We start from the raw sequence: 15,819 nt of genomic DNA, 5'->3' as shown, positions 1-15,819 counted from the left end.
TTTAAAACTAGAAAAATTAATTCCTAATATTCTTTTGAACTTGGAACACACAGAACATAAGTAGTACATGAATAATAAACTCCTCTAGTATTTCAGCAACTTATTCAGACTCCTGTTGCTTGACAGAGATGCTGTGATATGTCTAGAAACATTTGTAACTGTGTTTTGAAAACCAATCTTACAATATTGTGCTACACAACATTTTTAGCTAGGCAAGGAAAAGCGGACAACTCTGTTGCAGGCCAGTTCTTAAGCTCCTAATGGGACATTTCCTTTGGGAACTTTTTTCCAAGATTCTAAAGTTAATGTAATCTTTTACAAAACAACTTTCTTCTCATATGTATTTGATTTTTTTCTATTTTTCTCAGTGCAGTTGTTAAGTGACTTAAATACGGCAAAGATGCTCATCTTACTGTGATGGTAGACCCCTCTACACAGCATTCTGCTGGAAAACTAAAATGGGAGTGTGACAACTAAAAGTAGAATGCGATTTTAAATGATAGAAGTAGACTGCCAACTGTTTTGATGTGTCCTTCTCCAAAACAGGCATATAACATTAGCCGAACATTAAATACCTCATGCACATCTCAAAAGGCAGAGCTGCTGCACACATGCAGATTGCATAAATCTATTTGGCACATGTGAACTAGTCTGTCCTCTGCGCATGTGTATTCCTGTGCAGGTTTCTGATCATCCATCTATTCTGGGGAGGGCATATACATTTTCAAGGGCTGTATCTATCCAATTCTGTCTGTAACTAACACTCAAACATTTGAAGTATCATTCAGACAGACAGGACTAGAAGTAAAACTTTCAAAAAGAAAGGAAAATGACCATGCACCTGCTCTTTTCATGGTTTTTAGGATGTATTGAAAAAAAAAGCCCCAAAAAAAGTCAGTCAGTCTTTTCACAAGCACATTAATTTATATTCTCTGAATTTTTTCAGCCACCACAACTGGATTCTCTTTTCTGATTTTTGCTGCAGCTTCTGCTTTGTAGTCATATGGGCAGTTATGCTTGTCAGAATAACGGTGAAGTCCACAAAATAGGTTTCCACATCGGCAGTCAAATCCTGTACACAGAAAAAGAAGAAGCATTACTAGGAATTAGTTTTTAATTAAAGTGTTAATTAAAGGGTGCAGTCACTACAAAGGGGATATGTTTGCCTACTATGACATACAGAGTAAAAAAAAGAAATGGATTTACTAAGTTGTGCAAATTGTGAAAAAGCTGATAAATTTAATAGAACACAAATTTTGCCAAGTTTAATCTAGCAAGAAGTAATTAATCATGCAATTTTTTTTTTAAATTGACAGTATTCTCATACCTGTAAGGCCAACCTTCTTCCTGCACATGAAACATCTGTTCTTCTTTGGTTTCGGCAGTTCAGCAGCTCTCTCCTCACTCTCTGAAGTACCAGGCTGAGAAACTGATGGACTTGGTTGAGTAACAACTGTTAAAAGCACACAAAGGAAATAAGGGTTAAATTTACTTTTCTTGACTTCATGAGGTATCCAGTAGTATGTATACATTAAGGATTAATTCACCCACTAAGACCCTGACATCTGTTGCCTACAGTACTACATTCACTAGTCTAAAAACATGAATCAGAAATAAGGATTTTGATCCATCCCTTCCAACTCTACTTGAGGCACTCAGATTTTTTCCCCACATTTCAACCAGCTAGAAAATATATGGCACTTACTCGGTATATCTATACAGGCTTGAAAAGCATGACAGAAATTCCATGTACACATTTATATTTAAATAAATCATATGATCAAGTAACACAATCTAAACAGTAACAATACTGTCACAGCTAAAGCTGCTGAACACATACCTCTGTAGGAAATATAACTAATATTTATATATATAATGTTTTAAACGTGTTTTAAAACAAAACGTGTTTTAAAACAAAACGTGTTTTAAAACAAAACGTGTTTTAAAACAAAACGTGTTTTAAAACAAAACGTGTTTTAAAACAAAACGTGTTTTAAAACAAAACGTGTTTTAAAACAAAACGTGTTTTAAAACAAAACGTGTTTTAAAACAAAACGTGTTTTAAAACAAAACGTGTTTTAAAACAAAACGTGTTTTAAAACAAAACGTGTTTTAAAACAAAACGTGTTTTAAAACAAAACGTGTTTTAAAACAAAACGTGTTTTAAAACAAAACGTGTTTTAAAACAAAACGTGTTTTAAAACAAAACGTGTTTTAAAACAAAACGTGTTTTAAAACAAAACGTGTTTTAAAACAAAACGTGTTTTAAATATATAACATATTTTGGGAAAAAGAAAAAAAAAGAAATTCAGTAATGTGTTCCTGCTATAGTACTGGGTTGATTTTGCCACTTCTGCAGTGAAGTCAGGTATCTAAAGCAGTTTACCAAGACAGAACCTAGGCAGCTGTTAATTCTGTGACAGATCCAGAACACAGCTATAAATTACACAGTTCTAAAGAACTCTCATTTAAATAACAAAATGCAGATTTGCATTGCATATCTGTATTTTTTGTAAATTATTCTGTTTCAGTGTTCAAGCAGGTATAGTCAAAATAAGTACTTTCGCAATTGGCTCTTTAGACGTCTTTAGACATGGCTGTTTTATTGAAAAAAGTGTTTTATCCCAAAAATTTTTTTTAATTTATATCTTCTTCATATCCAAAACTGGAACTAAGGAAACCTGAGAGAGGCACTTGTACACAACTGTAATACCTCCTCTTGGTACAAGTTTGCTGAACACTCTCAGAGTATGATAACATCTATCATAATGTCTATTAACTACAAAATGTATTTCATAATAAATGGAGTACATAAGTCTCAAGGACATATTTGCAATCAACTTCATACAAATATGGCTGGTTAGAGGAGATTCTTTCAAATAGTACTTGCTTTTTAAAATTGTGTTTGCATTGTCATAGAAATTGTAACAGAAAGGCCCCAGGCAAGACTTCATAATCTAAATAAAACTTATAAGCAACAAACTCTCAGAGTAACAGGGAACCTTCAGTACTCATCATCAAATTTCATGCAGCAGAACAAATGACTGCTAATATTTTTCATACCTCTACATCATAGCAACAGTCCTAATGAACAACCAAGGTCATTTACAACCTGATTGTTTCGGTTTTTTTTGTAACATGAAAAAGCTGCCTGCCCTGTCCCCTACAGCTCAGAACAAAATTCCTTTTTCATCAACCTGTAGATGAAAAATACTGAAAACTGCAGTTGTTCTGCCATGACATCAGGAGTCTATCCAAATCAAAATACTGTTCTTACAGTTGCTCATCACAAAAGGCTTCCTTTAACACAAAAGAAAAATCCAACTGGACACGTACAATTCCAGACCTCAAGATATTCACTTAAATTCATGCCAGAAATCACAGTTTTAATCAAAGTGCTCTAAATGATTTATGTACCACCACAGAAGGTAGTTGAAAAAGTGCCAAAAGCTGTAAAATAGTGGTTACTGGTACCTGTCAACCTGCTTCCTCAGTAACAGTGTTCAGATGAATCAAACTCCTCATCACCAAAACTTCTCACCACTGTAAAAGAGCTCTTACTGGCACGCGTGCACTTTTTCATCCTGATCTCCAAACTGGAGAAACATGGATTTGAAGGATGGACTATGTGGTGGATAAGGGATTGACTGGATAGACACAGCCAGAGAGATGTGGTCAATGACTCTGTGTCCAGGTGGAGACTGGTATTGAGTGGCATCCCTCTGTCTTGGGAGCCCTGCTCTAGAATATCTTAATCAGTTACACAGACAGGGATTAAGCGCACCCTCAGCATGAAGGAGGGGATGCCAGACAGGGAGATCTGGACAAACTTGAGAAATGGGCTCAAGACCTGTCCATCTACTCTGCTACTGTAGACCCCATCTGGAGTGCTGAATCCAGCTCTGGGGTCCTCAGCACAGCAAAGATTTGAATCTGCTGGGTTAACACCAGAGGAGGGCCACAAAGATGATCAGGAGGCTGAAGCACCTCTCCTATGAAGCCAAGCTGAGAGAGATGGGGCTGTTCAGCATGGAGATGTCAAGGCTCTAGGAACCTTACTGAAACCTTTCCAAGCTTAGAGGAGTTATAAAACAAAGGAATAGATTTACACGTGGGCAGATAAGTGATAGGACCAGGGGAAACACTTCTGAATTACAAGACAGATAGATCTGTATTATATGTTAGGCAAAAATTCTTTACTCCAACACCAGTGACACACAGGAACAAAGGGCTTGGAACTGGATGATCTATAAAGCCCTTTCCAACCCAAATGGTTCTACAGCTCTGTGTAGCCCTCTCCATCACCTTGGTGATGGTCCCCTCCTGTCTCTGGCTCAAGAACTGCAAACATTTACTTCACTTGAATTTTACCAGATCAGTTCTCCTAGTACAATGCCAAAAACTTCAGGGAGAACTGATTTTCAGAACTGGGTAGGCTTTTATTAACACTATTTTAGTCTTAAATGATTGCCTGTAGGCACTATAAATATGCATTACCATAAAGGCCAACAATGGTTATTATCCTAACAAATTAGTGATAAAGACTAACATAAGCCTATACTGGAGGTGGCCACCTAAAAAAGTCTACACAAATTCATTGTAAATTTTGGAAAATTTCCTTCAAATGTAGCCTAAAGATAAGACACATCTTTAGAAGAGGATGCAGCAAGGCCACTGACGGAACCAGTCAGTCACAGGACAAAGTACAACAGCTACTCAATCTACATGAAAAAGGTTCTACAAACTGAAGAATAAAGTTCTTCTTAGACTCATGGGAATGCCATTTGAAATTAAAAACCACTCTAAGAAAAGAATATTCAAAGCTGTCAGTAGCTTTCTTACATAAAACTATGGCTACTTAAAAAAACCCCACGTATTAGCATTACAGAGATTTCACTCTGAAAAGGAATGAATCCAATCTCAATTGAAGAAAACACATTGAAAATCAATCAGTACTATTTTCTAACATTCTCCATATCTAAAGTGACCAGAAAGGGATACAAAAGTAACAGAATAAAGTCTTTAGAAGCTTCTCTGACTGAAGAAAAATTCACCAAAATAAAATCTAAGCACCTTAAACTTCAAGGATAACACAAATTCTTGAAAGCACAGGGAAAGAAATTGATTTAAGGATTGTGACTTGATGAAGTTAACTGCTAACTTCCGCCATTGAAGAAAACAGAAAAAAACAAGACAGAGAAAAGGTCAAGTCAGAAGTTATCCAAAATACATTAGATACATTTCTTGCAGTGCTGGAGCTGAAACAACAGTAGAAGTACTGGACACAATATAATTCTTATACTGTATATTAACACAACTGTCCTGGTTTCAGCTGGGATAGTTATTTTAGTCTTAGTAGCTGGTACAGAGCTGCATTTTGGATTCAGTATGAGAATAATGCTGATAATATTAATGAAACTAGTGTTTTAGATGTTGCTAAATAGTACTTTTACTTTAAAACAAAGACCTCAGTTTCATCTGCTCTGCAAGCAAACAGGTACACAAAAAACCAGGAGGGAGAATCACTGGTACAGCTAACCTGAATGAACTAGCAAACGGAATAGTCCACACAACAAAACACACTTCCCAACATATGAATGGGGGTGGTGACTGGGAGCTGCCAATCACTGCTGTGGAATGAGCTGGGCATCAGTCAGCGGGTGGTGACTAAATGCAGTATGCACCACTTGTGAAGTTTCTGGAGTTTATTCCTCCTTCTCCTCTTTTCATTACAATTATATTGTTATTACCATCAGCACTGCTTATCTTACTTCACTTTAACTGTTAAGCTCTTTTTATCTTAACCCATGCAGTTTAGTTTTTTTCTTCCACATCTGTCCTCAGCACTGGGGAGCAAGAACTGAGTGAGTGGCTGCATAGCACTTAGCTATCAGCTGGGGTTAATCTAAGACAACAAAGTCCTTGTACATAAAATTTCAGTCTGGAAGGATGGGCAGTGCCTGTTATGCTTTACTAAACTTTTGCTCAGGAACTACAATTTCTATGTCTACCTATGTGCCTGTGATGAAAGGCTGCAGAACAAACCTCCATTCTTCCCACTCCTTGAAGAGTGGGAATATAAATGTTCTGCAGCCTGCCACTCACTTTCTGCATGCCCAACTCTAACTCTTCTATTTGCGTATTGAATACCTTAAATTAATATGCCCCATTAATACAACATACAGATTCCCCAGTTTCAGTATCACACAAACACAGTTTAATATGGTTATCATAAAGATTTGACATGCATGGTGTACAATAATAGTAACAATAATAGCAGTAGTAGTAATAATAATATTGTGCTATCACCAACACGCACAGCACCAGCAGTTAGGTCCTCAGCACTTTTCTATGCAGTGGACTGCTTCAGTGCTTACAAGAGACCTAATTTCTGAAATTTTTCAATCAGGAGTGTTTACCAAAGCTAAGCAGGCATGGGAAACATGAAAACAAGCCAATTATTTCAAACACAATACAGAATTATCATATCAGACAATGTTACTAATACCACAGAACTGTTTACAGCAAGCAACATGATGAAGCTACTACAGCCATGTGTGAAAACAAACCACAACAAACAAGGCACTCGTTACAACCAGATTTAAGGAACATCACGTACTTACATCTTGATCTTACCAGATATCATAAGCTACCTTACTTACATCTTACAATATTACCTGCAACACACTGGCTCTACCTACAGCATAACAAGGGTAACCTGTTACAGGGTCTCTCAATCTGAATGCCAAACAGCTGTAAAATAGCTCTAACCTTAACAGCTTGATAGAAAGCAAAGAGACACGCCAATCACAATTGCCTGCTGTCTTCCAACACTGCTGCTGCTGAATGAAAGGATAAGTTACAGCATGGACGGAAGTCAACAGTATTTGGGTATTTTTAAAATATGTAATTTACACAATATCATTATCAGTTCAATTTCTGGCTTACTTTTTCATAAGCAATACTACTTGCATGTAACACTATTCCTTAAATCAGAGCATTACTGCATTAAAAAACCCAACCCAACCAAAAAACCTTTAAAAACAACAACAAAAAACAACGACAAAAAATACTACACCCTTAAGCCAGTGTCTGTGCCTGGAAACTACTGTGTCTGAAAACACTGACAGACCTGACTAGAGGCTGATCATTTCGTAAAGTAATCACCTACAAAAGTCTAAGAAAATGCTAAAAATACGCTGTTCATTAAAACAATACAATTGTTCAAATAAACTTGTTTTCAAAACCATTTATTTTCAGTGGTGTATTGCTTTTGCATGGCTTGGTTTTGGTAGTGCAAGGCTACAGAGGTGGCTTCTATCAGAAGATGGTAGAAGCTTCTTTCATGTCTGGCAGAGCCAGTCCCTGGTAGCTGGTATGTGCTGCTTTCTGGCCAATCAGAAATGGTGATAATATCTCTGTAGTAACATATTTAAGTTGAAAGAAAAACAGAAGTTGTTGCACATCTGCAATCTCAGACAGAGATGAGTGGAATGAGAACATGTGAGAAGAACAACTGCACCCCAAGATCAGTGAAAGAGGGACAGGAGGTGCTCCAGGTGTTGGACCTGGAGTGTTGGAGATTCTACTGCAGCCTGTGGTGCAGATCATGGTGAAGCAGCTATGCTCCTGTAGCCATGGAGGTCCATAGGCATGCAGAGATCCATCTGCAGCCCAGGGAGGAGGCCCACACCAGAGCAGCGGGGTGCCTGAAGGGAGGCTCTGACCCCATGGGAGACCTGAGGGAGAGAGGGGCTCTGCTCCCAGGCTGGAGCAGCCTTGTCCTTGAAAGCGCACCCCATAGAAAAGTGACCCACTCTGCAACAGTTTGAGGAGTCCCATTGCCCATGGGATGGACTCATATTGCAGCATTTCTCAGGGACCCGCTGCTCATGACATACACTCATGTTGGAGAAATTCATAGACAGCTCTCTTCAGTGGCAGGGACCCCACAGTGCAGCAAGAGACTGACTCCTCTCCCTGAGCAGGAGAAACCTTGGGTAATGAACCGACTACAACCCTGGCTCCTGGCACCACTGGGGTAGGAGGCACAGAGGATGTGGAGGTGTGTGACGAGGGGATGGGTGGAAGGTGTTTTTAAGGTCTGTTTTTACTTCTCATTATCCTACTCCGATTTTGTTAATGGTAAACTCCACACTTCTAATTCAAGTCTGTGTTGCCCATGACAGGTATTTGGGGAGTGATCTCTCCCCATCCCTATCTCTACCCATTAACCACTCATTTTATTTTCTCTCCCCTGTCCAGCTGCAGAGGGGAGTGACAGAGAGGCCTGGCATATAGTCAAGACCCAGAGCAGTTCAAGAAGTTACAAGAAAACAATCATGTGAGTTCCAACCGAGTTACATCTACCATGCCTTTCATCAGATGTTAAGGTACAATTATCTTAGCACCAGGTTTGCTCTGAAGGCAGATCTAGGTTGCAACCTCAACCCAAAATCGCAACAAAATCAAGAGAAACAAGCTTATTAAACTTCATAGTTTATTTTTTTTTTCACCTTCTCCACTTTCTAGTCAGCTGTTTCAATTACAAAAGCAAAAAAAGTATAATTTTACGCTACAAGACTGCAAAAAAATTAGTTTACCAGATATAATCCTTCTTTTAAACTTTCTGGTTCATAAGGGAAGCATACAAAATGTCTTTTGCTAATGAACAGCTGGCAGAAGAGAATGTGACTTCATACCACTGAAGATACAGTTCATGATCTAATACCATCTGGTCATGAAATTGTCCCTAGCGTCAGCCTATGTTTACAGCTACACTGTATTTCAGTAACAACTCCATGACTGCATTATTTTAGAGAATCATACCTCAAAGAAAGTATTAACTTGTTGCTATTAGGTAATGCAAATTATTTACCATTGTTCCAGTCTGTCCTCAAGAGACCTACACACAATGGATGCTACTGGAAAAAAGGAAAATAAAAAACCTGCCTAGTCTAGACACATCAAGAATTTTTTATCAAAAGTCTAGGCTAGTTTCTCTTGCCTGCAAGACACAGAGTAATGCACCACTAAATACAGCCAACATTGCTAAATTAAGATGTCCAACAAACCCTAAGAATAGTATAAGGACATTATCTTACACTGTCTAGGATCTGTGCCAAACAGTAATACTTAAAAGGGAACTTGGGCATCACGGCAGCTGAGGCTGCCTCATGAATTTACAGGTATGTTTCTCAGGAGGTAGATTTTTCAAGTTTTAAAGTTCTTGCCAGAGGCATTTTAAGTTCTCTGGTAGTATTTCAGCCATCTCTACACAAGCTTGTGACAGCTTTTACTTTTCAACCTGTGATACCATTTACTACAATTCCTATGTATCTTTGAGCTGCTTTGGATTTTCCCCCCCATTCTAATCAACAGTAAGCTGTGCGACCTATTATACAGCTGACCCACAGCACCTGAAAAACAGGTTATACATCAACAATAACAAAAGACTTTCTTCGCAGCTGCAAAATGACAACTAAAGAAAAGTAAAATCACCCATTACTTCTGCATTACTACCATTTTATGTATTCCTATTTCCTTCTTGACATATTCCAGTGGGATTTCATAACACAGCACAATAGGTTAATAAATACTGGTGCAAAGCTGAAATTACTTTTCAGTCACATAGTGAAGCCTCTTCAGATGACATCAGATACAGAAATTTAATAATTGCAAAAATTGCCTCTTAGTCCATACATAATGAAAAAACACAATATATTGTACTTTAATTCGTGTCACAGAACCTTGACTTAGCATGACTTATGAAGATGATAAAACTCTCTGTACAAACACTAAGCAAATTAACATCAAGTGTCAGACCAGTCTTTGGTCTGGCAAAGACTGTATCTTGGCAAAGATATAGCTAGATAAAAACCACTTTTATGCAGTGCTTAGTAGCATCTGATGCTATTTTCATCTCAATGACTTCAAAAAGTGAAGAAACAGATTTTGCCTTCAGCTTGAGTAAACAGATATCCTACTAAACATCAGCTTTTAGTTTTTAAAACTGTTTCAGAGCTGGTAATTAAATAAAAGAGTCTGGAATTGTTAAAGAATAAAACAACTGCATTAAGATATCCATTTGAACAAACTGGTACGAATTTAGTTGTTCACTGGTTAGGTTAAGCAAGTTGCCCTCCCTTTCTGCCTCTCTCCAAGAGATAGTTTAGACATCAAAGTTTTACTACTCCAACTACAACTATCCAGCATGAGAATAAAACTGTTAAACGGACAATTCACACATAGCAATTAAAGCTGCAACTACCCTACATCCCTGAAACAATGCATTGATTATATCTACAGATTATTCAATTAGTTTAAGAACCCTAAGCAACTTGTGTTAATGTTTCTGAACCACCTATTCTCCCTTTCCCAACAGCTTCACTCCTCTGCAGAATGGAATTTATTAAGCACCCTTCTTCAAATACAACAAGCCATTTTGACTGCTATGAGTCAGCTGGAATTGTTCTGCTACATAACATACCGAATCCCAACAGTTTGACTTCAGAACGGAACACTGTGCCCTAATATGATTTTAGAGTGCCTCACTTTTAAAGAAAATGTTAGGGATCTAAAAACACCCTCATAAGTGTCAAATCCTTTACTAACATTTAACATATATTTTAAAGCTGTTTTGGAACTAGTCCTTTTTCTTGATTCTGAGGAGACAGTACTCAAAAGCATCCTAAATACACTTCTTAAGACCATCACTACAACAGGAGATGGCTACTCAGAAAGAAAGAAAACCCTGCACTCATGTTAAGACACTGGTTATGCCCACTGTCACTCTGAGAACATACCTGGCTCAGTCTCTGTTTTCGGTGTTAATTCTTCCTCTCTTGAAATGCTCATTTCTGTCATTTGCTGTGTTACAGGCAAAGCGGCAACAGGCACGTTTCTGCTCAAGCACAGTGAAACATGTAATTTACATCAGTTTTACATGATAATAAAAGCTTGAACTGTTCAGACCCATTAATGAATAGTGCTGGTTCAGTCACTATTAATACATTTTCCTGCTTCTACTATCTTCAAAATACACTTCTTTATTCTATTTTAGTTTTCCCAGAAGAAAAACAGGCAAGTCTGTAACAAATTAGTTCTATAGATAAACAAAAAACATTCCTTTTACTGCAGCACTACAACACCAAATATCTGAATGACTTCAATTTACATGGATTCTTAGAGCCCTGTCAGGTCTGTTGTCTTCTGCAGACACTCACTGCAACAGAGCACGACTGCTGCAGGCCTTCCAGCACACTCACAGCTCATTCAACCACCACAGTATAACCTTAATTTTACCTTGTTTTTTCAGATGTGCTGCCAGCAGCACCTTCACAGTTGTTTAAACTAGTGTCTGCTCTCTGTGCAGATGCAGAGTCTGAGGTAGGACTGTTTGAACCACTGGTTGTTCCTATGTAACAAGAATTTGACAAGTTATGAACATATTGCAGAAAACACATTAATCTAATAGTCTCCTATACAGCTATGAACTTCCTGCACACAATTTTCAATGTTACCGCTTATTACTTTTTACTTAAAGACACTTTTACTTAACAACCAAAATAGAGATTGCATAAGAAAATGCTAACAGAAGTGGCTAAGTGGGAAAGCAAGTTATGACTGAATGCCAAGCAAACACATTACACAGAAATTATTTTTATCTTTACTGTGCTTTAAAGTAGCATTTTCTTTGAATATTTGTTCTTTCAGTTCAGCTTTCAGAGTTCTCCAAGAAAATGTTCTAATATTCCTTGTAATCCTCTGTGGATTTCATTTCTAAAGAAATACAGAAACCTCCAACAATTCCCCACAACCTTACCCATTGGGCTGATTCTACCACTATTTTGCTGTCGCTGAAGATGTTCTTTGTAGCAAACTGAACACATCCCATTTGTCCTAGGATTTCCATAAAATCCACATCCTGTACTACACAGCATAGGCCCTGGGGTCTGGTTTGTCTCCTGAGTCATCTCGATGCTGTAAATAAAATCAAAAACTGCATTAGAAGCTGGTATGTCACCAAAATCAATTACAGGGTTAAAAGTATAAAAAAACTACAAGAATTTTAAGTATGTCTGCTCACCCTGCCTCACCAAGTGATATCACCATTCTTAAAGAGGGTTATACGAACATTAACATACCATTCAAGACCGCAATTTATTGCTAAGTAACATCATTACGAACCTTTAAGACAAGACAAATTATCATCGTACTAATACTGAGAAACAATATACTTGCTGAGCACTGAACTGCACGTGCAGGTTAATTTAATTTGACAGCCAAAAAAACCTCCTTAGGTACCAGCTTCTGAGCACTAATAGGAATATGCAGAATAAATAAGAGTAAGTTCATACCCACAAAACAGTTCTGGCAAATTTTTCTGGACTCCAACAGAGCCAAGAGACTCCAGCAGAAACGTCCTGCTTTTTCAGCGCTGATCTCACATCATTTTGAGGCTAATTTCACAATTACTCTCACAACACTCTTCCAAGGGAGGTAACAATAACAAACTATTGAGTATGTTCTGTTACACAGCTTACACATTTACAGAAGAAAGAACACCCTTTTCTAATCAGGTTGTGTCAAGACTTCTAAGCCTCCCAAAGCAGTTAGTGCTAAGCATGTTAGAAATAATGTCTTCACCTTCACTGTTAACCTCTGAAAAGCAAGGTTAGTAGAAAAGGGCATAGCAGCCAAATCCTTAACTCCCATGGGCAATAAAACTGGAACACAGTAATAATACATTTGCTACAAATTGAAGACATGTAATAATATTGCACTAAAATTTAAATTTAGCAGAAGCTGCACATATGGCATCTGAAGACATTTTAGTATAAACTTTGGATTGCTGTTTTCCTATTCAGAAACTGTCACAGATATTTGACAGCTGAGACTTGCTAGAAGTCAAAAATGCCAAAAGTTAATTTGTTACAGTGTAAAGTAAAATGCTTCTAATTAAGAGACCTCACACCGCAAGTAGTAAACTTATGTTTCCCTGGTACAACTGCAACTGATAGGTGTCTTTAGATAAACTAAGCTTCTGGGAACACAGTAAGCAAAACCAGGAGAAAGTAAACAAGCAAAATTCATCCTGTCACCTAGTGGTCACAGGACCTAACTTTCCAAGCATAAATAGCTGCACTATTTATAGTTTTATAACACCTTCCAGGTATAAATAGCACTCTTTCTGGCTACAACACGACTTCACACTTATTCTGATACAGTTTTACAGCCAAACACACCAGTTAAAGGAGCTAGAAAATAGCCTGACTCACCTAGAGGAAATCTAAAAAAATCTTGTCATCTTTGACAAGACACAGACCTATGTCTATATAACACAGAAAAAGACTACTTTTGCCCTTTTGTTACCAACCAGGTAAGACCAATACCAAACACACTGGCAACATCAACTGACCTGCTTAATTTCCAAGTGCCCTAAAATTTCACCACTTACTAAATGTTGCTTTAGGTGCCAACTCTAATATTCCAGTAAAAACTAAAAACTCAGCAGCTCCTTTGGTCTGCAGTCTTCCACTACTTGGAATGCATGCCCCTAACGGAACGATCAAGTCGTTACTACCCACACTGAACAAGTCGTGCTTTTCCAGGCTGCGACAGACGGCCGGGGTCTCCACCCGCGTTCATTTTCCAGGGGCCGCCCGGCAATGGGAACGCCGCTACGGCTGGCGCACCGCCAGCGGCCCCTTGCCGCAGCTCCGGGCCGGGCCCGGCCCGCTCGGCGCTGCCGGGGTCGGTCACATGGGCGGACGAGCGCCTGCGCTTCCGCCTGTCAGGCGGCGGCGTGACGGGCCCGGGCCGCCCGCTGAAGTCAGTCCCTATTTATATCCCCCGCAGGAGGCGCCGGCGAAATCCGACTGCCCTAACCTTCCAGGGGGAAGCGGGGAGAGCGGGTGCCGACCTGCAGCCCAGAAAATGCGGCATCACCAGCCCGCCGCCTCCCGCCATCAGCGCCCCAGGGCAACCATCCACCAATGCACCCCGCAACCCGAGGCGAGTAGGGTTACACCCAACCGCTCCCCTTCGAGAGGAGGAAGAAAGATAGTTGAAAAAGGTCTCCTTCCACCAGGACCCCCGCCGTCATCAGCCCAGCTCGGAGGAACGGGAGGGTAAATCCCCTTAGCGGCCCAGGCCGCGCACCTCAGTCACCCCTTCGGCCCCGAGGCCATGGCCGGGCTGCCGCCGTCCCGCCGGGCGATCCCACACCGGCGGCGTAACGACAAAAACGAGGGCCCCAACGCGCGCTGAAACCAGCCCGAAAAGCCGGGACTGCGTTAACAACGGGCTCACTGACCTAAATACCGAATGGCCTCAACATCCTCCTTCCGAAGAGGGATCACGATAAATACGAGAAACACAGGAACAAAACAAAAGGAGGGTGCACAAAGCCTGCGCGGGTCACTCGCGCTCGGCAGAGCCCAGTGTCGATACGGGGGAACAGAACCCGCACAGGGCGCTCTCCAGGCGGGTGCAGTCCGGCGGCTGACTCAGACACAAAGCGGGGGGCCCTGCCAAGCGCCCGCAGTGCCGCGCGTCTTAACTGCGTCTCCCACCCCCTCCGCCTCCTCCGACACCCGGACACAAAAGAGCCGCGAGACTGCCGGGCTGAGGAGCGGTGGCAGCGGACGGGGGTGTCCGGCCGAGCCGCTCCTCGCAACCGCCTGAGTCACGGTCGGCCCCGCCGCCGGCAGGCCCCACGCCGCCGGCAGACACAGGAACCTCATTGTCTCGCCGCCCGCGTTGCCCCGCTGCGGCCCCGCCGAAGGCCGAACGCAACGAGGCCGCCCAAGAGGAGGCCCGGGCACACCCCGCCACGGTGAAGGCCCCGCGGAGCCGAGCCCAGCCTGCCAGCCCTCACCCACCTGTTCCCGGCGGGGGCCACAAACCCCGCGGCGGGTGCCGGAGAAGGCGCCGCGGATAGCTCCGGGCGGCTGCGGGGAGAGCGGGGGTTGCGGCGGGCGCCGGGCTGGCGGCCGCGCCGCCGCCGCTTCGCTCCTTTGTTCCCGCAGCGGCAGCGGCGGCCGTGTCGGCAGCGGCGCGAGGCGGGACCCGCCGTGCGTGGAAGGCGGGCGGCGGGAAAGCGCTGGAGGCGGGTGGGTGGGGAGGGGGAAGAAGAAGACGGCGACGAGGAGGAGGAGGAGAAGGAGGAGGAAAAGGAGGAGGAGGAGGAGGAGGAGGGAGGAGCCCAGCCCGCCCGGCGGACGCGGCTCCTCCCTCTGCCCGCCCGCCGGTGCATGCGTGCTGCGCTCCGCCCGTTGCCGCTGTGGGGCGGGCCGGCCCCGGTGCCGCGCCGCCCGTTCTCCTCCAAGTCACGTCACCGAGAGCGGGAGCTCCCGGCGGGGAAGGCTCCTCGCTGCCGGAGCGCCTGCTTACCGCTAGGTGTCCGAGGGACGGAGTGCCTCAGCGCCGGCTCGCAGCGGCACGTCGAGTCTTAAGACTGCCTTTAAAATAGATTGTCTTTAAAATACAGTTTTCTTGGATATTTTCTTTCTTTTTGTTTGACATAAATTTGCCTACAAGATCCAGGCGCCTTGTGAGATGGAAAATAAAAATGCAGGAGCATTGCCCCGAAACAGAAGAGAACGTCCAATTTAAATTGCCGATTATAAATTTAATTGCCAGTTGTCTGATAACATAATTCTTTCACTGCTCTGAAGAGCAGAGCTTCTCTGAACAGAAAGAAGGAAATAACTACACATTTTACTCAATACAATGATAATGAGCTAGTTCTACATGCCATTTTGGACAGAATCTTATCCTCTTAAGAGGTTAGTACCTTCAAAAATACCATGAGGT

At 41.6% G+C, this 15,819-nt stretch overlaps 1 protein-coding gene across 4 annotated transcripts; it reads right to left on the bottom strand.

Moving 5' to 3' along the window:
• Positions 1-901: 901 nt before the first annotated feature.
• ZFAND5 (zinc finger AN1-type containing 5) lies at positions 902-15,103 on the bottom strand. 4 transcript variants are annotated; one of them, XM_064403260.1, is made up of 6 exons: positions 14,886-15,103; positions 11,825-11,982; positions 11,305-11,416; positions 10,806-10,903; positions 1,328-1,453; positions 902-1,072 (listed from the first exon to the last, which is right to left on the bottom strand). In XM_064403260.1, exons 2-6 carry the CDS (start codon positions 11,973-11,975, stop codon positions 924-926), a joined length of 636 nt encoding a protein of 211 aa, XP_064259330.1. In that variant the 5' UTR covers positions 11,976-11,982; positions 14,886-15,103; the 3' UTR covers positions 902-923. The 4 variants fall into 4 exon arrangements, with proteins under 4 accessions (XP_064259330.1, XP_064259332.1, XP_064259331.1 ...); XM_064403262.1 differs by lacking the exon at positions 14,886-15,103 and adding an exon at positions 14,318-14,476; XM_064403261.1 differs by lacking the exon at positions 14,886-15,103 and adding an exon at positions 14,164-14,270.
• Between the last annotated feature and the right edge of the window lie 716 nt (positions 15,104-15,819).

The sequence above is a fragment of the Passer domesticus genome, chromosome Z (genome assembly GCF_036417665.1).
Source record: "Passer domesticus isolate bPasDom1 chromosome Z, bPasDom1.hap1, whole genome shotgun sequence".
Lineage (NCBI taxonomy): Eukaryota > Metazoa > Chordata > Aves > Passeriformes > Passeridae > Passer > Passer domesticus.
Note: the sequence above shows the minus strand (reverse complement) of the source record. Positions and strands in the feature narration are given on the sequence as shown.